This window comes from Acinonyx jubatus, chromosome A3 (assembly GCF_027475565.1).
Source record: "Acinonyx jubatus isolate Ajub_Pintada_27869175 chromosome A3, VMU_Ajub_asm_v1.0, whole genome shotgun sequence".
Lineage (NCBI taxonomy): Eukaryota > Metazoa > Chordata > Mammalia > Carnivora > Felidae > Acinonyx > Acinonyx jubatus.
Window position 1 is genome coordinate 65179213 of NC_069388.1, and position 23614 is coordinate 65202826.

At 49.4% G+C, this 23614-nt stretch overlaps 2 protein-coding genes and 1 long non-coding RNA gene across 4 annotated transcripts in view; 1 reads left to right on the plus strand and 2 right to left on the minus strand.

The window, feature by feature from the left end:
• The window catches only part of MCFD2 (multiple coagulation factor deficiency 2, ER cargo receptor complex subunit), a 40454-nt gene extending 39653 nt beyond the window's left edge, over nt 1-801 (minus strand). Inside the window, exon 1 of the mRNA XM_053200562.1 lies at nt 663-801. The gene's annotated coding sequence lies outside the window, so the exon portion shown is untranslated. The remainder of the gene's footprint in view (nt 1-662) is intronic.
• The window catches only part of TTC7A (tetratricopeptide repeat domain 7A), a 119827-nt gene continuing 96530 nt past the window's right edge, over nt 318-23614 (plus strand). The window contains exons 1-3 of one of the 2 annotated variants that reach the window (XM_027072511.2): nt 318-816; nt 9792-9955; nt 15025-15193. In XM_027072511.2, coding sequence (XP_026928312.1) covers nt 633-816; nt 9792-9955; nt 15025-15193 — 517 coding nt within the window. In that variant the 5' untranslated portion in view covers nt 318-632. Of the gene's footprint in view, nt 817-9791; nt 9956-15024; nt 15194-16782; nt 16840-23614 lie in introns of those variants that run through there. The other variant, XM_027072513.2, reaches the window with a different exon arrangement.
• LOC128311191 (uncharacterized) lies at nt 16159-20314 on the minus strand. The gene is made up of 3 exons (XR_008289300.1): nt 20057-20314; nt 18272-18443; nt 16159-18095 (listed from the first exon to the last, which is right to left on the minus strand). It is a non-coding gene; the product is annotated as an uncharacterized LOC128311191 (long non-coding RNA).

The window sequence follows — 23614 nt, forward strand, 5'->3', positions numbered from 1 at the left end:
CGAGGCCAACACACAAAGCCGGGGTGTCGGACTGGGGAGTCCCCAGGCCAAGAGTCCCGATGGGATGGGGAAGGGGCGGGGAGCGAGGAGCCCCCGGGCGCGGGGGCCCCGCGCAGCATTAAAGTGAGCGCCGAGTCGGCGGCAGCGGCGGCGGGGACCCGGCGTTGGCAGCAGGGCGGCCGTCAGCGCTCCTCGCGTGCCTGGCTGCTGCGGCCTCGCTGGCCGCCCGCGCGCCCGGCTCGCCGAGGCCGTGCCACGCCCCCGCGGAGGTGGAGCAGCGGCCAGGGGCGGGTCCACAGCTGGCTGCGCCCGGGCCCGGGGCGGGGGCTGTGGCAGCAGCTGCAGCAGCGGCGGCGGCAGCACCGCCAGGAGCTGCTGCAGCGGAGGCGGAGGTTGCTCCTGGACGAGTCGGGGCCGCGCAGCCGAAGCCCCAGTCCGGAGGCGCCGGGCGGTGCTCTGGGTGCTGCTGCTGCCGCCCGGCCGCCGCCGCCCGGGCCCCCGCTGCCGCCCGGGAACTGGCCGCCGCCTGCGCCCCCGCCGCCCCCGCCAGCGTGTGCGCCCCAGCCGGGACGCCGCCCCCGGCCGGGTCTCCACTTCTCGGCCGCACCTCCCATGACAGCGCCCGCGCGAAGATGGCTGCGAAGAGCGCGCACGGCTCCCACCTGAAGATGGAGAGCGAGCTGGAGCGCTGCCGCGCGGAGGGCCACTGGGACCGCATGCCCGAGCTGGTCCGGCAGCTGCAGACGCTGGTCGTGCCCGGCGGCGGAGGCAACCGACGAACCAGCCCGAGCGCCGCGTTCACCTCTCTGGACGCCGGTGAGTGAGGGAAGGGGCTGGCTCTAGAGTACCCAGCGCGCGAAATGCACCGCCTCCTCCAGGAAGCGGGCCCCGACTGCCTCCCGGCCGCCGACGGCCGTCTTCGGTATTACCCTTCCTGTAGTGTTGGTGTTAGGAGCAACCAGGGTGATTAGCAAGGTTCTTATGCCCCAGGAGAAAAACCACAAGCAGGTTTGGGGGAGAAAAGAGAGACTGCTCTTGCTCTCTGTCCTTTGGGATCATGTGGGTAACTCCGTCTACTGTGAAATGGTAGTATCGGCACAGATCAGCTCCGGGCAAGATCTGGACTCTTGCACCGCCCCTTCACCCCGCACCCGGTCCCTAAACTCCATCAGGTGAAGGCTGTGTGTTTCTCCCCGCCCTCCCCTTCTTTCTCCCGAGCCTAGTTGACAACTGAGCTCTGTCCACAGCAGACAAGGTTGGGGGGTTGGCGAGCTCCGGCGTGCGGTGGTGAAGCAGGAAAGCGGCCCGGTAAACCTCAGTTTCCTCATCTGTGGTCGGACTCGGGACTCATCTAGCCCTGGCTTTGGCAGTAGGGCTGGTTTGGCTGGGCTGGGCTCTTGTGCTGGGGCGGGAAAGCACCCTGATGTGGCAGTCGCGGGGAGGGGAGGGGAACGGAACACCCCGCCCCGGTCTCTGGCCTCAAATCATGTTCCTGGTGCCCTCAGCTGATCCTGGAGAGCCCTCCCGGAGCCCTCTCTGTGCGCAACCACTTTAGAGCCTTGTGGAAGGAGGTAGGGAGTCAATGAATGCAGTTATGAAGAGGTTTTAAAGACTGCCCAGCCTGTGGAAGGTTCTGTGGGGGAGACAGAGTGGTGGTGGTGGTGGTGGTGGTGATGATGATGATGATGGTGATGGTGATGGTAATGATGATGATGATAATAATAATAATAATAGCAGCTAACACTACCCAGCACTCACTGTGTGCCAGACACTGCCCCAAGCACTTCAGTCAACTCATTAATTCCTCCCAACAACTCCATGAAGCCTGCACTTTTGTTTGCTCTGCTTGCAGATATGGAAGCAGGCCCCAAAAGGTTAAATAATTTGATCATCCAATCAATAAGTGGTAGAGCCAGGGTTTGAACTCAGGCTTCTGAGTATATCCTTTTAACCTCTTGCACTGTTACCTCTAAATGAGATGCAGCACAACTCCTCCAGCCTGAGGAGTTGCCAAAATGGATGAGGAGGCAGAGAAGTGACCAGAGGGCGATCATGCAGTGGATGGTGGAGCTCAGAGGAAAAGGAGTTTTGGGGGAGCCGCAGAATGTGTGCTGGCCTCCGACTGGTATTGGGAAGGGCAGAGTGTGTTTGCCCATCGAGGAGGAAGGATAGAAGGCCACTGAGGGGGCCAGGGGACATGGACAGACAGTCGGGTTGAGGCTTTGAGATGGATCTGGGCACAGGGGCTGAGGGGAGTGACCAGAGCAATAGGTGCATGTATGGGAGAAGTTGGTGGGCCCTGGTCTTCCAGGCCAAAATAGAGAAATTGAAGGTTTTCTTCTGTCCCCTGCATGGAGTGATGTGGTGGGGTAGGGCTTCCAAGGGTGGGAGTGGAAGTGGACCCACATGGAGGGCATTGGGGCCTGCGTGAGTTATGGGAATCTGAGTAAGATTGGCCCCACAGAGAAACATGCTGGGCCAAGACAGGAACCCGACGTCCTCGAGTCCAATTATTTAAAAAAATTTTTTGAACATTTATTCATTTTTGAGAGGCAGAGAGACAGAGCCCAAGTGGGGGAGGGACAGACAACAGTGAGGGAGACGGAGAACCCGAAGCAGGCTCCAGGCTCTGAGCTGTTAGCACAGAGCCTAACGTGAGGCTTGAACCCACGAACCGTGAGATCATGACCTGAGCCGAAGTCTGACGCTTAACGGACTGAACCACCCAGGTGCCCCTTGAGTTCAGTTTCTTAAACTGCTCTTCGGAGGTCTCAAGGAGGTTATATAATTAATTAATTAGTATTCCAAGAGGAACAAGTTTAGGGAGCACAAAAAGTAAAGAAATCGGACCTAATAGATTCAATATTGTTAAACAGATTTTTTTTTCACTGCAGGACTTTTCAGAGCCTTTAATATGCACACCTTCCCATGATGTATAAGACAAGGCTGGATTATAAATAGCATATTTCTCAAACTTGCCTTGACCATATTCTATGAGGCATTATTGGGAAACACTGGTATGGCATAATTTATAAATGGTATAGTATGGTTATAAAGTGCTTTCCCTATTTTTTTAAAAATCCTTATAAACAACCCTATGGGCAGAGCACGAGTTATTGTCTCCATTGTACAAATAGGGACACCAAGGCCCAGAGAGGTCACGTAATGTTTATGTGGCAGAGCCTGTATGAAAGTCTACATTCCTGCCATCAAGTCTACTACTAGTGAAGGTGGGGGCAGGGCACAAGGGGCATGGCTTGGCTTCACCATGGGGACTACCTGTCACAAAAGGAGGGAGTCTGAGCGAGGCATTGGGGTCTCTCCTGCCAATTTTTGGGTTTGGTTCTGTGAGTGATTTCTATCCCCCTGTTAGATCTGGATACACTGGCCCAACACACAGGCTGGCACACACACAGATGCACACTGGGAAAACAAATGAGTCCTAAAACCCAAGTGTAGAGCATTTTTTGGATTGTCTGCTATTTTGGTTCTCTCTCTGCAGGGTTTCTTCATCATTCAAGGGACTGAGGGCCTGTTTGTTTGGAGTGGTATAGGCACTGACCCCCTCCAACCCAGGAGAGAGATTCTTAATGTCCCACTTGGCCTGTTACACTTGTATAGTCAGTGACCAGAATCTTCAACAGTTACATATTTTGGGGAGAGGGAGGGAATGTATTGAGGGGGAAGCCAGACCCCAGTTGAACCCCATTTTAAAGACTGAGGCCCTGAGCCCTGCTGTCTCTGCGAGGTTTCCTACAGAAACTAAAAACTGCTCCCAAAGCATCTACTTCAGTCCAGGGGGTAGGAGAGGGGGACTGGCTGTGGGGGCCTCTTTGGAGTCTGGTGGGAGTGAAGGATGAGGAGAATCTCAGGCAGAGGGGGCCCTACCCTCTCCTATCAGGGGAGGCTGCTCCCCACCACCCACCCAGGGGGAAGGTGGTTGCCACTGTTTGTACATTTTCTTTCAAACTCACATCCGGTTTAGATTTGGTCAGGATGGAGCAGGGGAACCCCAGAGTGTGGCTGGCTGTGGTGGAGTTTGTTCATGTAAAAACAAAGAACCCATCCAAGTGATTAAAGAAAAGGAAAAGAATATTATGAAAAAATTCCAAAACATCAAAAAAGCTAAAGAATGGATCCCATGTATCCATTAACCAGCGTCAGTGATTATGAACTCATGAACTGTCTTGTTTGAGCTACACCCCAACCTATTTCTTCCCCACATTGAATATCATACTAGGTACTTATTAAGAACTCTTGTTTCTTTTAATTGCGAAGAGATTTATTTACGGTGGTGTATAAGCACATACATAAAGAAGTGGAGGGCTGCCTGAGTGGCTCAGTTGGTTGAGCATCTGACTTCAGCTCAGGCCATGATCTTGGGGTTCACAAGTTCGAGCCCCGCGTGGGGGCTCTGTGCTGACAGTCCAGAGCCTGAAGCCTACTTCGGATTCTGTCTCCCTCTTTCTCTGCCCCCAGCTCATGCTCTGTCTCTCTCTCAAAAATAGGTAAACATTTTAAAAATTTAATTTAAAAAAAGGAAGAAGAAGAAGTGGTGATTGTCAGGAGCCAGTGTGGGATCCTAAAAAAAAAAAATAATTTTTCCTGATTAAGATTAGAGGTCTGCTATACAAAAGGAATTCTAAAGACAAATTAGGATTTCAGTAAGTCTCTTAGAATGTCATTGACAGGATGATTTGGTGTGAGGTAGGATGATGGTTTAGATAATAAGTTGAAATTTCATTTTTTTTGGTTGTTTTTTTGCAGCTTTCTATTTTAATGTAATCAACTGTATATTCCTTTCTTTTTTGCCAAATAAAAGCTCTTTTGAAAAGGCAAAACCACCATACCATTATCACAACCCCACCCCCCAAATCTCATGATTTAGTTTTACAGTTCATTTGCTAGAATCAGGATCCAAATAAAGCTACACATTTTATTTGTTTAACAGCCTGAGTGTCTCTTTTTTCCCCTCAGTATTTTATTATGAAACTTTCAAACGTACAGCACAATTAAAAGAACTTTTCGGTGAACACCTGTATACCCACCACCTAGATTCTAATATTCTTAAGCTGTACTTACTTTATCACGACTGCCCCTCTATCTATCCATCCATCTAGAGTCTCATAATCTGTAGTCACCCCCATCTTTTTTTTTTTTTTTTTCTCCTGAACTGGAAATTGTTCTGAGAATTTCTTCAGTTGGAGTTAGAGGAGGTGTGTTTGAGGCAGGTGGCCTCTCACTAGTTTTGGCCTCTTCCTCATCTCGCTGTGGTTAGAAGTTCCCAGCCCTCTGCGGTCCTGTGTGAACAGCTGCAGAGACCACTGTGTCCCCATTTGCCTTAGTGGGGAAGGGCCCACCTGGCTGGACCCAGGTTTCCTGTCTACAGACTGGCAGGCTGTGGAGAAGAGGCACTGCCCTGCAAATGTGGTTTCTAGGGGAAGGGGCAGGTATCTTTGAAGTGGGTCCCTGTCGCCTAGTGCCCTGAAAGAGGCCTGGAGAAGGGTGGGAGTAGATGGGAAGCTAGCTGCCAGAGGCTTCAAAACCAGGTTGCTGGGGAATCTGAGGGGCCATTAAGTGGGGGCCTCCTCTGGGCCTGTGCCCAGGCCAGGGGGCTGTGCTGGGCTGGGCTGCCAGAATCTGTGTCACTGTCAGGAAGGTGTTCCTATGCCTCTGGGAGGGCAGAAGCTGAAATACTTTACCCAAATCATGATAGGGAGTGGGTTTCAGACAAGAAGATGATAAAAAGGCATGTTTTACCTCCGGAGAAGGAAGGACAGGAAAGCCTCTAATCCATTTGTATTCTTATTTAACAACTGAAAATCTAGAACTTTTAATTCTAAAGTATCTTTCAGTCCCATAGATTGGCCAGTGGGGAATGATGGGATGGACAGGAGAAGGGGAAGGAAGGCAGAATAGAGAGGGAAGAGATGTGGGCAAGCAAGAAAAGATTTGGTTCCCCACCCCTACTGTGTCTGCTAAAGAAAGCATAGACCTTGGGTGGGGATGAAGTGGAGCAAAAAGGCTGGAGAAGGACCTTAAGTGTTAGTTTACAGAACAGTCTGGGGACACCTGGGTGGTTTAGTCGGTTGAGTGTCCACCTTCGGCTCAAGCCATGATCTCCTGGTTTGTGAGTTTGAGCCCCGCGTCGGGCTCACTGCTCTCAGCTCAGAGCCTGGAGCCTGCTTCAGATCCTCTGTCCCCCTCTCTCTGCCCCTCCTCTCTCTCTCAAAAATAAATGAATAGTTTTTTTTAATTAAAAAAATTGGAATTCCTACTAAGAATTCCTACTACCTTTGAACCTACTTTTTATAACTCTTAGACTGTTCTTATTTCTAAACTACCAGAAGCTGTGCTGTACCGGGGGTGCAGGCGAGACAGGCTGTTCAATGGCTGCGTTGTGTAATGTTATGTTGTATTATTATTGTGGGCTGGGACCATGGCAATATTGCGTATCTTTATTATCATCTATAAAATGGGAGTAGTATCTACCTTTTAGAGCTGTGCAGATTAAATGCTACTGTATAATAAAATACTTGGCACTCAGTAGGCCCTCAACAGTGCTTCTCAAGCAATCCGAGGTGAAGATTACTCTCATGTTTTGGGTTTTGTTTTGTTTTTTCATTCCCATTTTGTTGTGCTCTGATTCTTTCATAAGATACCCAAACTGCTACCTCCCATTTTTCACTTCAACAGATTCAAAATTATTTTGTCACATAATTGTCAACGTTTCTGAATGTGTACTCTAAACTGAACTCATCTCTGCAGGACTGAGTGACAAACACAGATCCACCCAGCCCCGGACCTCACTTTGAGTAGCAAAGTGTCCAGAGGACACTGCCATTACTTTGAGGGGAGGTGTTGTGCCCTGGGGAGTATTTCCGGATTAAGAGTTGCTGGGAAGGAAGCTGGTATCTGTGGGCAGGAGAGGAACAACAGAGCCGATGAGTACCATGGGAAGCTGCATGTGCACCCTGGACTGCAGAGAGCCAGGGACCAGCCCAGGAGGGACTCAGTTCCTTCAGAAGGAGCAGGTTCCTAAACCTACCTCTGGTTTAACAGGTGCAAAACAGGTTGGGGGGGGGGGCAACTTGCCCAGTGGCCCATAGTTCAGGCATCCACCACTCCATAGCCTGCCCCTCCTCCTAGCTGGCATTGGGAATCTGAAGAAGATTGCCTTTCATTCTTGAATTGATTTAAATTTTAACGTGGTTTTTTTTGTTTTTGTTTTTGTTTTTGTTTTTGTTTTGAGAGACAGGGAGAGACAGAGCACAAGCGGGGGGGAGGGGCAGAGAGAGAGGGAGACAAAGAATCCAAAGCAGGCTGCAGGCTCTGAGCTGTCAGCACAGAGGCAGATGCAGGGCTCGAACCCATGAACCGTGAGATCATGACCTGAGCCAAAGTTAGACGCTCAACTGAGTGAGCCACCCAGGCACCCCATTGAGTTGATTTAAATTTTATTTTAATTGAATTGAATTGAATTGAATTTTTAAGAAAAGTGTTTGAATTTTAAGAGTTTTGGATTTTTAGAAAAATTGTGAAAATCGTATAGAAAATTCCTAATAACCCAGACCCTTTTTCCTTATTATTATAAGTTAGTATGGTAGATTTGTCACAATTAATGAATCAATATTGATACATTTAGTCTTTTTTTTAATTTTTTAAAAATTTTATTTAAATCCAAGTTATTAGCATATAGTGTAATAATGGTTTCAGGAGTAGAATTTAGTGATTTATCACTTACATTTAACACCCAGTGCTCATCCCAACAAGTACCCTCCTTATTGCCCATACCCATTTAACCGACCTCCCCTTCCCTTCCCCTCCAGCAACACTCAGTTTGTTCTCTGTATTTAAGAGGCTCTTATGGTTTGCCTGTTTTCATCTTACTTTTCCTTCCCTTCCCCTATGTTCATCTGTTGTTTCTTAAATTCCACATATGACTGAAATCATATGATATTTATCTTTCTCTGATGATTTAAATTTTATTTTTGACTAGATAATATATTCACATGGCTCAGCCTTCCAAAGGGACCAAAAAGTAAAGAATGAAAAGCCTCCCTCCATCTCTGCCACCTTCCCTATAAGTCAGAAAGGCCATCAGATATGTATCCTGTCACATGTTTTCATACATGAACACATGTTTCTGTCCACTGTGTGCACTCCACTATCTTACTGATTTATCATGGAGTTCATTCTTTCACAGCACAGACGAGCTTCCTTGCTCCTTTTCATGGCAGTGTGGTGTCCTCTTTTATGGAAGTACCATGCTTTATTTAACCAGCCTCATGTTGGCGGACATAAAAGTTATCTCTAATTTTCTGCTATTATAAATAACACGGCAGGAATCACCTTATAGGTCATTTTACACACGTGCCAAGACCTCTGTAGGTGTGGGATTGTGGAATCAGTGGGTTGCACAAAAATAATTTTGATCTGTGTCATCAAATTGCCCTTTATAGAGGTCCCACCAACTTCTCCATCAGTGATGGATCAGAGTTTGAACTAGGTACTTTTTCGGCCAGTTCCTCTAAATGTTAATTTTTGAAATCATGAGGTGGATAGCAAAGGATCACTAACAGGCTCTGGCATCCTTAGAGGAAAACCCTTGTAAGGCTGTGCCCTGGGATCTGGGCTTTCAGGGTGTTCTCTGAGGGAAATCTCCTTTTGTGGGGGGGGGGGGGGGAGATCTTCAGAGGCCAGCAATTTTGGGTCTGTGGCTTTGAGTTGTAAGCAAACTGCAGTGGTCCTGAGAGTAAGGAGTGAGTGGCATTCCTGAGTGGGTCTAAAAATGCCATCCTGGCAGTAGAAAGCTCTGTGAAGTCTCAGGACCAAGCAGACCTTCCTGGAGGCATTTTGGGTTGGCACATAACTCTCTGAGCCTCATGGCTTCCTCATCCAGTAGTGGAGAGGATCCAGTTCACTCAGCAGCTATTTATTGGGTGCCTGTGTTGAGTGGTGGGCCTGGTCCTTACCCTGGTTGCAGGAGAGGGGCAGTGAACCAGCCACACTGAGCACAGCCCCTGAGGCTATCATGAAACCACACTCAACCTCTAGGCCTGCACAGTGAGCACTGGGATCCCACCCATTCCCTGGGTCACCTCTCTGTGGTAGCAAGACGGTCACAAGCCTGGAGTTTTCAGTACTTTATGGGGAGATGGAAAATTTAACCAAACAGTATGAATTCCCCTGCCAGGTGGTGAGGTCTAGAGATAGGTTAACATATGTGAGAGAACTCCAGAAAGTGCCAGGGCTAAACACGTCCATGGATTTGCCCTGCTATACCAGTACATCTGCTTTCTGTTGTAACTCTTTGCTTTTGTTGCTAAGTTATCCCTGGTTATGTTAAAATACCTTAAAAATGGAGAAAACCATGGTTTTCTGGTTACATGGAAATAGGAGCTCATGAAAATGCATTAAGCCACATCATATATTTTTCCTCTGGTTATTTGGGGGTAATTCCTTCTTGGTTTAAGAACTGATTACCTACAATGGGACATGGATGTGACTTTGTCCCTCATCTTAAATTCTGAAATTCTGGGAATTTGTCCCAAATCTTGGGAACTTTGCCTCCCCAACCACTAAACTACAGAAAACAAACCCAAAGGGGCAATTTGTACTGTGCCTATGATAGAATGCCTGTGTTTTTTCTTTAAAGGCTGTTTAACTTTATGAAAACTGTGTCTTTATTTCTTTTCTCAGACCTGGGCCATTCATGTGCTGGGTTAAGGGTGGCTGGGTGGGTACAGGGACAGGTACCAGTTTCAGGGGATCACTGCTCTGTTTTTCAGATGACTTTGGGAAGCTGCTCCTGGCCGAAGCCCTCCTGGAGCAGTGTTTGAAGGAGAACCACACAAAGATAAAAGACTCCATCCCTTTGCCAGAGAAGAATGAGCCAAAGATGAATGAAGCCAGAAACTACCTGAGTAGTATCCTTAACCACGGGAGGCTGTCTGTAAGTGGTCAACCCCCTGTGCCCGGGGCTTCCTCTCCTCTATCTCCTGCCTCCTATCTGCCATCAAGCCCTCTCCCTGGGTCACCTGAGCAGCAAGTCTCCCTTAAAGGTTGGCTTTGTAGTGTTCAGTACAATAGCCACTAGCCACATGTGGTTCTTGAGCACTTGAAATGGAGCTAGTCCAGAGATGCCTGGGTGGCTCAGTCAGTTGAGTGTCCAACTTTGGCTCAAGTCATGATCTCAAAGTTCGTGGGTTTGAGCCTCGCACTGGGCTCTGTGCTGACAGCTTGGAGCCTCCAACCTGCTTTAGATTTTGTGTCTCCTTCTCTCTCTGGCCCTCCCTGCTCACACTCTCTTTCTATGTCTCTCAAAATAAAGCTGAGTCCAAACTGAGCTGTGCTATCCAAGTGTAAAACATATACTGGAATTTGAAGATTTAGCACAAAATGAAGAATGTAAAAGATCATTAATTCTTTATATGGTTTACATGTTCAGACGATAATATTTTGGATAAATTGGGTTAAATAAAATATATTGTTAAAATTAATGTCACGCGGTGCCTGGGTGGCTTAGTCGGTTAGGTGTCCAACTTCAGCTCAGGTCATGATCTCACGATATGTGAGTTCGAGTCCCATGTCGGGTTCTGTGCTAACAGCTAACAGCTCGGAGCCTGGGGCCTGCTTCAGATTCTGTGTCTCCCTCTCTCTGCCCCTCCCCCACTCACACTCTATCTCTGTCTCTCAAAACTAAATAAACATTTAAAAAAATTTTTTTTAATAAAATTAATATCACCTATTTTTACATTTTTAATGTGACTGGAAAATTTTACTTGAAAAATTCAAATTATACATGTGGCTTAAGTTATATTTCTATTAGACAGCACTTGCTTGACCTAGTATGTGCCTAGTCCTTTGGACTCCTTAGGAATCTCAAGTAAATAGGACCTCAGTGAGCTCATGATCTAGTTGGAAACAGGCAAACATGCGAAGTTGGCTAGCGACAGAAGAACTCAGTAACAAGGCAAGCCAGTTTAAGTCTATGCATTTATTGATTGAATACCTACTGTATAAAAGGCACTGAGGGGAGGTATAGAGGGAAGTATAGTCAGCTCTCTCCAGACCTTTGCTGCTTAAAGCATGGTCCACCCACCTGCAGTATGGGCATTATCTGGGGAGTGCAAAATCTGGAACAGAATCTTTGTTTCAACAAGCTCTCCTGGTGATTCATGTGTGCATTAAAATTTGAGACCATTCTAGATTACAGTGTATCCTGAGCTATAATAGAAGTATGGGTATGTCATTAGAGACCCAAAGAGGACGTGATTTTTCAAGAGATATTCCAAAGTAATATACTTTCTGACTTAAACATTTTATGGTAACCGACTCTATGCAAGGCATTATACTATGAGGGCAATAAAGATGTACTGATTCAACATGGACCCTGCCCTCAGGGAGGTTGCAGGTTTACTGGGAAAATAAGTCTTTTTTTTTTTTTTTATGTTTATTTATTTTCGAGAGAGAGAGTGAGGGGGGGAGAGGCAGAGAGAGAGAGGTGATCAGAGTATCCGAAGCAGACTATGCGCTGACAGCAGAGAGCCCTAGGCGGGCCTCGAGCTCACAAACTGTGAGATCATGACCTAAGCCAAAGTCAGACCTTTAACCAACTGAGCTCCCCAGGTGCCCCCAGGAAAATAAGTCTTATTGGCAAATTGTCCTAGATGGACTGTGACACATGCTACATGACTAGTGTACATGAGGAGGCAAGTTCAAGGGGGATACTCCCTGGGGTGAGGTGGGGAGTCAGCCCGGGGTGATGGTGGCATTAGAATTGGACTCTTCGTGGGGGGTGGGAGGGTCTAGACCTTGAAGAGGGGAGGGTATTGACATATAGAGATAGGATAGGACATTCCAAGAAGGAAGCAGTGTATAATTTAATGGTTTCTCTTATTAGATTCTCATTCAAATATGTCCCTTAGCAGGAGCAAAAGGGAATGGTGAGAAATGAGGTGACAGAGGGACTTTGGGGCCAGTGAGCGGGGACTGAAAGACTAGGCCAAGAAGTGTGGGACTTTTTCTGTGGGGGAAGTGTCCTGGAAGTCTAACGATCTTGTCTTTAGATTCCTGAGCAGGGATTATGGTAGCTCTGGGAGGTTTAGTGTTGGAGTAAACCAACTGTTTGACCTAGAGCATGTCTTCTGACCTCTGGGCCCTCCAGTTCCTCATCTGCCAATCAAAGAGGCTGCACTTGATTGGTGGGTCCCAGGCTTTTCCCATCAAGACCCCTTTTAATAGTTTCCTTTGCCAGACTCCATTAAATATTTAAAAATTGTTTTTAAAGTAAAAAATGACTCGGACTCACTGGTAAAAAGTCATTAAATAAACAAGTAGTTTGAAGTAAAAGTTTTTGTTTGCCAGCCCCACCCCCACTCCCATCCCGAGTTAAGCGCTGGTCATCATTTGGTGTTATGTCCCACATGCCTTTCTCTGTGCATTAACAAACACATGTGCACACATATAGATTCTAATCAGAGTCCTTGCATCCATATTTGACAAGAACTTTTACCTGGAGCTTTCCCCATGCCAATATTTCATTCTCTGCATTGGCTGAATAGCATCCATGTATATTATTATGAAAACTGTTTGTATGCCAAATCACATTTAGGAAGAACAAATTTTACCATGCTCTATTAACTGAAGACATCCATAGTCACCAATAACACTGAGATATTCACCATTATCCACACCAAAGCCAAGAACTTGATGTTGATTAGGCAAAATGAAATATTAAAAGTAGTATGTGGGGTGCCTGGTGGCTTAGTCAGCTAAGTGTCTGACTCTTGATTTCTGCTCAGGTCATGATCCCAGAGATGGGGGATCGAGCCCTGCATCAGGCTTGAGCAGGCATGGAGCCTGCTTAAGATTCTCTCTCTTCTGGGGCACCTGGGTGGCTCAGTCAGTTGAGCGTCTGACTTTAGCTCAGGTCATGATCTCACAGTTTGTGGGTTTGAGCCCCACGTCAGGCTCTATGCTGACAGCTCAGGGCCTAGACCCTGCTTCAGATTCTGTGTCTCCCTCTCTCTCTCTCTCTCTCTGCCCCTCCCCTGCTCGCAGTCTGTCTCTCTCTCTCTCTCTCTCTCTCTCTCTTTCAAAAATAAACATTTAAAAAAATTTATTTTAAGAGTCTCTTTTCCTCTGCCCCTCCCCCTCTCGCACTCTTTCTCTTTAAATAAATAAATATTTATTATAAATATTTATTATAAATAAATTTATTTATTATAAATAAATAAATAAATAAATAAATAAAAATTAAAAGAAAAATGATGACTCATGCCCTGTATTTATCTAGCTCCTTTCCAAAGAAAAGTTCAAAACTCTTCTGGACTCGCATTGCTCTGATGCTGTTGGCATTGCTGTGATGGGAGGTGAGGGTGGTTGTTAATTGTTATCTCGCCCTCACCGATGGTGTAAATTAAATTAGCCTGAGCAATGAGAAAATGTGCCCGTGGCTCGAAACCAACATGGGGAACAGCAGTATCTTTGCCCAGCTAGGAGGGACCATGGGTCCCGAGGCTCTGGGAGTGTGTCATTCATGGCCCTAGCATAAGGAATGGGTGGCCTGTTTGGGTGACTAGCAAATGCACTTGAAAAATTCAGCCTCGGAGAGTTGACCGATAGTCGGAGCAGGTCAGGCATACAGAGGCTGAGTGGGTCCACTTGGTGGAGGCATTCTAGCAGTTCAGCAGACAGAGCCCTCTGGTACTCAGGGAGGCTTCTTAGGAAGAGGTGGGTCGGGAGCAAGTTCCCAAAGGATGGAAGAAGATCCAGACAGACAAAGGAGGAAGTGGGGGGAGACTATTCCAGATAGGGAGCTGTGTGAGCAAAGGCAAGAGGAAAATGTGTGTTTATAATGACCAAAACACCAGTGCAGAAGAAGAATTTGGCTTTGTTGTGCTCTGTATCTCTTAACTGCCCTCTGAGAGGGCAGTAGGTGGTGGGGAGTGGTGGAGGCTTTCCCTGGGGCTATAGGTTCCCCAGACTCCAATCTCCCTGAAGGGAAGCAGGGGTAGCACAGAGGCCCGAGGTAGGAGCCAGCACTGCATTTCCAAGGAGCTTTATGGACAGAGCTGCTGCTGGGTGGTAGGGGCAGTGTCCAGAGCCTGACCCAAAGGGGTGGTGGGGCCAGCTGAGCGCAGAGATGGAGGCCGAGGGCTAGAGCAAATGGCCATGGAAAGTGGGAGATCTTGGAGGGGAGCTGGGCACATGTCCAAGAACAGGACTTTGGGGCAGGGCTGAGCAGACCTCCTGAGGGAGGCCCCAAGAGTCCTTGTATGGGGTTGAAGATTTGGGCATTAGCAGTACTGGAAAAAGAAAAGGAAGAAACCAACTGGCTTGAATTCAGGCACTTGATTCTGCACTTGAGATGAGGACGGTGGCCCAGCAGGCCTTGGCTCTCCTGCCTTCCTGTCCCACTGCTGACAGGACCCTTCTTACCACAGAGGTCCTGCTGTTGCAGGTGGGGCTTCAGTGGCTGGCCCCTTACCTGCACAGCTTCTTTCCAAGGCCTTTCCCCTCACTGTATATTTGTACAGATATGCATGTAAAGAGGACCCCCCCAGTTATGTGAGCTTTAGGCCCCACAAAATTTGGTTGGGTCCTTGACTGCCTACTTGTGTTGAGAACAAATGCTTGAATTCCTGAGCGCCAACCTTGGGCCGAAGCCTCTGGGGCTTCAGGAGACAGAAGACAGAGCCCAGTCTGCAAGCTGCCTGGGGTCTGGTTGGGGGCATTAGGACACACACACATGAAATAATTGGGCACTCATGTAAGGATTTCAGTGAGAGCCATAGTGTAGCCCACAGACTGCAGGTATGGAAAGAAGAGGGACATCACATGTACTGAGGACTGGGGGGCTTCCTGGAGGAAGAGGGGAGTTCTGAGGAGGGTCTTAGGCAAGTCGTCATGGCTCAGTGGGATGGGGCGGGGGTCCATCCCAGGGTACCTGGTGGGGGTGGGGATGGGGTGAGGAGGCCTTGAGGCAGAAGCCTGCTAATGTGTTTTTTATCCTTTTAGCCACAGTACCTGTGTGAGGCCATGCTGATCCAGGGCAAGCTGCACTATGTGGAGGGCTCATACCGAGATGCTATCAGTATGTATGCACGGGCTGGGATTGATGACATGTCCATGGAGAACAAGCCACTGTATCAGATGCGGCTGCTGGCAGAGGCCTTTGTCATCAAAGGTAGGTGTGGATGCAGCTGGGGCCCTAGAGGGCACAAACCATGGCTCCCCTCCACCATGTTCAGCTCCTTACACCCTGGCCCCCTGTGCCAAGAGCATTTGGTAGCTGTAGGAGAGCAGATGCTATATTGACAGTTGGCCTGCAGGGCCAGCGTTCAAGATACGTGACCCCTAGTTGTGCCTGGGCGCTAACCAGCCAGGTGGACACCAGCGGCAACCAGCCACACCAGCGCATACTGACTGACGGCAGCCACCAGGCCAGATATCAGGAGCCTCAGGTTCTCACCTTGGCTCCGTCAATAACTAGCCACCCAGCTGCACGCCCTTGGGCAAATTACCACTTCACCTTTCCTGGCCTCAGCTGACTTACGTGTGAAACAGAATTGTAATACCTGCCCTCACAGGGTTACCATAACCAAGAGGAATCAGCTGGGTCATAATGTTGAGAAAGGCTTAAAAACAATGCCATCCCGTCGTCAGGCTGGTGCTGGGGACTGACATTGGCTACAGATCAGATGCTCTGTGGTATAGAGCAGCCTGTCCCTCCTTGGGTATTTGTTGGGCACCTGTGAGTGGCCCAGAGATCAGTGATGGGCAGGTCAGAACCAGTTCCCAGAGTAAGGGGTGTTGTGGTGAGGACCCAGGCACACAGGGTCAGTGATGGAGAAATCCCATGATATGGAGCTGTGGATGATGGCTCACCTGGGGCACTGTTTAGTGCCATTGAACTGACCCTGAAGGGGTTACATGTTAGTAAAAGCCTGAGCCCAGACTTTGTGCTTCAGGCTTCTTCTTCCCTGGATCCATGAACCCTAGGGTCACAGCGCCTGAGGGATGGCCCTCAGTGGCAGTGCGGTGTCCCAGGAACACCCCCCCCACCCCGCTCTGCCCAGATGGTTGTCAGGAATCTTAGATGTTTGGTCATCTCCTTATTCCAGCACAAATCAGCCCCGAGAAAAATCTAGACATGCTTATGGCCATATGGAGATTGGATGTTTGAGATGGTAGAGTGTCACCTTCTTCTCTGTTGTAGATAAGGACATTCTCTCCATCTTGTATATGGGGAAACTGAGGCCCAGGGAGGCTATGTACCTCGTCCAGAGTTGCCCAGAGATTTGTGGTGGAACCAGGATTGGAAACTCCACTCTGTCTCCTTTGGATTCCAGGGGACATCTTTGCAGAGCATGGCCTCCTTTGACTCTGGCTCCTGGGTTTCTTGAGAGCTATTTGTCCACCCCGGGGTCCCTTTCCCTTTAGAGAGACTATTCACAACCTCCCAGGAAGTCTGCTGAGATTGTCACCCAGGACAGATGCAACACCAGCATGTAGGAGGACAGGTGGCCATCTAGGTTAATCCAGTATGTGGGGGCTTCTTCCTTGGCTCTCTCGTCCCTTTCTCTGTGCCCCAGCATAGGCTGGTCTTGGGGGTGTTTTTCATTTAGTGTTTGGGTCTTTTGGGCCTCTTGAAAACCGCTCTGCCATGGACTCCCCAAACCTAACACCCTTCCTCGGGGGCCCTTTCCAGCACTTTTTCCTGTAGACCTGGCTCTACCTACTGCTCCCTGTCTTCTGCTCTCTACTCTTTCCAGCACGCCTCCAGCTTCTTGGGGGAACACAGTCCTGGTGGTCAGAGGTCCTGCAGGGGAGGTAAGGAGCCAAGCGCCACTGGCGTGGGCTGCTTGGTCGTGGCGTGTGCTAGCTCCCCGCCCCTCGCTGATTGCACATGGCCTCCCACGCACCTGTCTCCTCTCTGCTTGTCCGTCCTGTCCTGTTGCAATGCCTGTGCCCTACCTGCTGCTTGGTGTGTTGAGTTTCACCTGACCCTGTGTATGCTTGAGATCATGCATGAGGTCTCCAGGGTGTGCATGATATTGATTTTCCTGGGTTTGGGGGTACCTGGTGGGTCGCCCCATGCAGAGAGAAGGGGACGGGGATGGCTGGTCACGGGGTTGTCTTAATCTGCTGGGCTCCCATAGCAAAGTACCTTAGACTGTGTGGCTCAAACAGCAGAAATTTATTTCTCAGAGTTCTGGAGGCTGGGAAATCCAAGATCGAGGTCCTAGCAGGGTCGTATCTGGGAGGGCTCTCTTCTTGGGTTGAAGATGGCCACCTTCTTGCTGTGCCCTCACATGGCTTTTCTTCCATCTCTTTCTCTTCTCTTCTTATAGAGTCACCAGTCCCATCACAAGGTCCCCACCCTCATGACCTCATCTAACCCTGTCTCCCGAGGGCACCATCTCCAAATACCAACACATTGGGGATTAGGACTACGTGCAACATGAGCTGGGGGGAGACACACACATTCAGTCCATAGAAAGGATGGTGGTGGCAGGAGGCCACAGAATTCACAGAATGATAATAGTTATTAATCCCTCACTGCATGCCAGGTACACCCTCACTGAATCCACACAGTAGTAAATAGGCCTCATTGGGTGTTCTCTTCATTCCCTTGTTATAGACAAGGAGTTACAGTTGATGAGGTGAAGGGACTCATGGATTTCATGGGAATAGCAGAGCTGGGATTTGAACCCGGGCAGCCAGAGCTTGTAGATTCCCCCATGGTAGTGCTGCTCAGAAGCCTAGACTGAGAGCAGTGACAGAAGCAGTCTAGGCCAGTCTGCCCCATGTTACAGATGAGGAAGTCAAGGCTGATGAAGTGGAGTGTCCTTACCCAGGACAGTAGTCAGCTTTGTTTGAACTAGAATCCTCTACCCGAGGCAGCCTTACAGCTTTAGGTTCTGTCTCCAGGTAGCCACCCCCCCAGGAGCCTGCCTTCCCTAATCCCAAGTGTTGTCTGGCCAGGCCATTACACCACAGTTTATTTACTGTTTTGCACTGGCTTCTGCTTCATGGTTCCACTTGGTGCCATCCAGTGGGGCAGGGAGTTTTCTTGGCACACCTGTCTCGAGGAAGGAGGATGGGGCCATGTGTCACGGGGCCTGGAGGCTCAGTGGGGGCGCATGTATGGGTATCTCCAGTGGAGTTCCTGGTCTTGTTAGAGGAGTCAGGAACAGGCTTGGGGTCTCTTCAATGCACCCCCCTCCCAGTCCCCAAAGACATAAAAATACACTCAACTCACCCACTTTCTGCTTCAGGGCAGAGCGATCTGGTTATGTGTCCTTCTGAAGCATCACTCACAAGGACTAGGCCTTCCTCTGAAGTCAAGGGGATGTGGATGAGACCAGAAAATGCTTTCTGATTCTCAGGGAGGGCTCTAGACACCATCTTGCAGTGGTCTTGGGTCTCTCTTGCTGAAATGCAGAAACAGTACTTGCATACGTGTGTATATTGCATGGGGGTTACGTGACCCTCCAGCTTCTGTAACGGGATTCATCTTCACCTCTACTCTATAAGGTGGGGGGGTGGGTAATTGTTATGCCTACTCTAGGGATGAAGAAACAGAGACTTGCAACCTGTAAGCAGCAGAGCTTAGATTGATGGCTGGGTGGTTGTCTCTCAAGCTTGTATCCTGCCTGTGACAGAGGACCCCACCTGGGGAGCAGATTGCAGTTACCTCCAGAACGGGTTCACACAGATGAGAGTACAGGCAGTGCACAGAGCCCTGAGAAAGGAGAAGGTCCTGCCAGTTACTGCAGAATCCAGGGGCCAGCCAGGAGGAACGATGCCTGTGGGCACACTGTTGTTCTGTTCCTGAGAGTAGTCCACGGGGGGCCTAAATGGGCCTTGGGCAGACGGGGGGCTTCTACCTCTCCTGGCCTCCATCAGCCCTGGGTTGGCTAGGAGCTGCAGCCACCATGGGTCTGCTTAGTGTGGAAGCAACCCAGGGCAGTGGTGTTGGTAGGCAGATTGTTCAGAAAACTTCCTTTTATATGTCAACATTGGTTACCTTGGCCCAGAGTGAGAAGTCTGCCCCTCTACCACTCTGTTCCTTAGGCCCTGCAGTGGCTCCAGTGTGACTTCTGCCAGTCCACCATCCCCTGACCAAGCATGTCAGACCAGGGGAAAGCCCTGGGAAAGGAAATGTTCCCAGCCCATTCCAGGTACAGATGGTAGACATCTATTTTTGATGGCATTGCCCCACCACCATCTTGGTTTGTTTCAAGGGAACATCTTCCATTTACTTTGTATTAAAAAAACAGTCCAGGGGTACCTGGATGGCTCAGTCAGTTAAGTGTCCGACTCGTGATACTGGCTCGGGTCACAATCTCACTGTCGTAGGATCAAACCCTGTCTCTCCCTGTCGCACTCTGCCCCTCCCCCACTTGCACGCAAGCATGCATGTGCACACCCTCTCCCTCAAAATAAACAAACTTAAAAAAAAATGTTTTTTAAATGTAGAATAATTTGGTTTCGAGGCCCTTCTCAGAGGGCCAGTCTGCAGTGCTGCCCACCCTCACGAAGCCCTAGGCAGAGCCTGCTCATTTGATTCTGCCTGCTCATGGCTCCCAGCCCTGTCTTTCTGCTGAACTTGAAGCCCTGGGGGGACAGGTGGTCATTCCTTCTGCAACCTCAGTCTTCTCTGCCTCTTCTCCCTTCCTGGAGCCACTCACATTCCAGCTGAATGAGGTCTCCACCTGGTGTCCAACATGGTGTGCAGAGTTTTGTCCCTTTACCTTTTCTTGAGCCACTGCTCTTGCCCAGCATGCCCCTTTTGTACACACAGAGATAGCCCTAACACTCCCTTTAGATGCCGTTCAGGTGTATCTTCCACCAGGAGGCTTCCCTTGTGTATAACTGCAGCCTATGGCATTCTTTTTCTCCTTCAAGCTCATTTGGACCTTGACCGAGTCTCCCCGGTGAGAAGTCAGTATGTTCCTCCTGCCAGGCATCTGGCCCCTGGCCATTATACCCCTCGAGGTCCTTGGCTCTGTGTCTTACAGGAAAAAGTAAAATTTGCCAGCACCTGCCAGGGTTGCCAAGATGAACAGTAGGGCTCCCTTCCCTTGAGGGAGTGGCAGTCAGTTGAGCAAAGCCTGCTTCTGGTGTGATGTGGCTCTGGGAGAAGCAGCTTCTCTGGAGGAGGAGCTAAGCAGGTAGTAACTATGGCAAGACCGATGAGTCACAAGCTACCTGGTGCCTCTCTTTCCTGTCCAGTCCCTGACTCAACAGGCCTCAGCATTAGTGGAGTTTATGGTTTGGAAAAATCAGGAAATGGAAATTACTCCAGAGGTGGCTAGTCTGTAGCTTATTTCTGCAGCCTATTGGGGGCAGGACATTGGACTTCCTGCCTGGCCTGGGTGCCCCAGCCATGTGGCTACCCCCAGTTCTGTTCTCTGCCTTGACACCTGAGAAGGGCATTTGCAAAGTCCCCTCTGGGGCTGCAGCTCCTTAGCAGCCCACTTCCAAATGGGGGTCACACACCTGGGATCGCCTTACACGTTGAGTGGTCTGAGGCTTTGTTTTTGCCAGGGTTGGGATCTGTCTGGCTCAAAGACTCTCTAGAGCAACCTAGTAATAAGCCTTTGGACATTTGGCATCAGATCATCTCCATGGGTAAGAACCTAGAGCCAGAGATTTTGTTGACTCAGACAGAGCCCTTGGCTCTAGAGCCAGGCCCAGTGGTTTCTGTCTCTGCATAGGCCTCAGGGCCCCTCTCAGCCCCCAGCCCTCAGTTTAATGGGTAAGCAGTAGGCTGGGCTGAGGGGTGCTCACACCTCTTGCCCTCAAGCTGCATCTGGCTCTGTAGCAGCACATGAGAGCCACAGCACAGGATCCTTGTGAGATCCTGGGGGTGGGGGGTGGGGGTGGATCAGGCCTTTCCCAGGCCACAGCCTTAGCTCTTGATACGGTCTGGTCTCCCTATCTCCAGGAGCAGAAAATTTCCAACCCTGCTTATCAGACTTGACTGTTGGCCACCTTGGATTGTTGTCCGCAGGTAAAAAGGGCCCCTGGCAAAGCTGCATCATCCAGAGGGATTGCCAGGAGTAAAGCTTGCCCTTTTTGTAGACCTCGCGGTGGACCCTAAGAAGTATCCAACATAGGCCAATATCCTGAAATGTTTCTACCAGATGCCCTAAAGCTCCAGCCTTCACCTCAAGACAAAATAGGCTGCATTTCAATGGGCACTACTGCTGCTATGTATCTAGAATTCCAGTTTCTTAATTGTGAGATGGTCAGTCCTCACTCTCGTATCTGACCTTAAGTCAGCCAGGCTTGCATTTCAGAAATGGTGCCCTCTGACATCATCATGCTTCTGGGGATCAGTTTCCATATAACCAGGCTTAGGGTTGTAATGACAAAAATGTAACTCCAACTAGCTGGAAAAGCAACAACAAAAAGGAGGGAGGCACTGGAAACGTATGACCCCATGTAACTAGAAAGTCATTGGAGGTAGGTGGCATCAGGCATAGCTGGATCTAGGGGCTCCATGTGTTGATGTCTTAGCACCTCCAGGTTTACGTGGTTCTGTGCATAGCACTTACAGCCTCAGGAGGAGAGAGTGCCTCATTGACCTGACTCCGTCTCGTGCCTACCCTGGAATCAGTTACAGTGACCAGCATCAAACCTCTGGGTTGGTGCCAGGGGTGTGATTTCCACCTGAATCTGGTGGACTGAGTTGGAGGAATGGTTCCTCAAAGGAAAATCAGTGTGCTGTTAACCACAGTAGGTGAAAGGTATGGAGGGCAGAATCCCAGAGTTCAGGCAGAACTGACTCCCCTCGGGTAACACCACTAGTGACCAGGTCAGGATGTGAACTTGGCTCTCTCTGACTCCAGCTTTTGGGGTCATCCCTGATACCCCAAAAGTACTTGGGGATTGAACCACTCTGCTGCAGAGAGAGGAAAATGAATGGAGCTATTTGGAGTTTTTCCTGGTTAGCTTGGAGGTAAACCTGAACTTAGGGAGGAATTATCTGCAGAGGAGTAGAAGAGGTGCCTTCCAGGTAAAGGAGAAGTCCAAAGAGAAGCCCCAGGAGAAATGGAGGTGACTTGTTTAGTGGGGGGCAAGGGGTGGTGGTGCCAGGAATGACTGAGCATGAGAGCCTTGCAGTAAAGCTCAGGGGGTCTTCTTGCTGGTGTTCTAGAACTTTATTCCTGGGCCACCATGCTTTGATGGGCATGCAGGAGCTTCAGGGCCTGCACTTTCAATATCTCAAGCTTACCCGGTTCAGCCCCACAAGCCACGGCATCACTGTCCACCTCTCAGGACTGGTCCATGGCAAACAGCGCCTCTCCCCTCAGGCCTGTGTCACTTCCAGTTCTCCAGCACTAGCTCAGTGTGGTAAGGTGTGAGGGAGGAATGACTCCCCATTTCCCTGAAAAGCCACGAGTCCTGCCCTTTTCCCCTCTTGCTCGCAGCCCAGCACCAGGGAGGCCACAGTCCATGCTCTGGACAGGCTTGCTCACAGGCTGACCAGTAGAAGATTGGCCTGACTATGGAGAAAAATGGCCCCAGTTCTCCCAAAATACTGCAGCTAGGTGCTAAGTGGTGAACAGGCTGTGGAAAGTAAAAATGTAAACAAACAAACAAACAAACAAAAAAAGCACTTAGCAGCTGTGAGAATTATGATCTGCAAATTCTCTTCTCACTTCTTGAGTGTTTGTTTTCTTTTTCCTTTTCTTTTCTTTCTTTCTTTCTTTCTTTCTTTTCTTCTCCTGTCCTCTTTTGGTCACTGCAACCCCAGGCTATTCTGCTCTCACCTGGGAACTTGTGGCTTATTAGAATTTGAAAATAAAAACACCAAGCTTCTCCTAGGGCAGGACATGGTGGCATATTTGGTTTTGGGGTTTTTTTGTTTTTGTTTTTTTTAAGTCCTGGTATGGCAGGAATTAGCTATTGATTTTGGCTTCCTTCTCAAAGGGGCATGGGTCGCTTGCCCTGTGCGGAAGCAGGTCAGCACTGTCAGTACCGCTGCTCTGTCCCTAGACTGCAGTCCACAGTCCGGGCTTCCAGAGGGAGAGGAGTGCTGTTGGGGCATCTTGGAAGGAGGCTGGGTGTGTTCATTGCGTGTGTACCTGGCCTTCACTGAGTTCTTTCCTGGGCTGGGGGTGTGGAGTGCAGGCAAGGCTGTGAGGGGTGCATTTGAAGGGCCCATCCCCTTGCAGAGTGGACAGCTCCACTGCAGCCACCAGGGGCTGGCCAGAAGCCTGAGGTTTGGGAACCCTTGGGGGCATGGCAGGTAGGGGGAGACATACATAGGGAGTCTGGGCCGAGACAGCAGACAGTATTGAAGCCAGAAGACCTGGATCTAGTTTGGACTCTGGCGCTTTTAACTGAGGGGTGTTGGAAGGAATCTCTTCTTGAATTAGAGGTTTCATCTGTCATTCTAGGGAAGGACCAGATCCCTTCCAGAGAGATCACTGTGAGCCTCACTTAACATTCTCTGAGAACATGCATGCTAATCTATATAATACCGTCTAATTTCAATTTCACGGCCCGCGTGAGTTGGGCATCGGTGGTAATCCCATTTTGTTTCAGGAAATGGACACTAAGATCTCTATAAACATTTTGGGGTGTATCC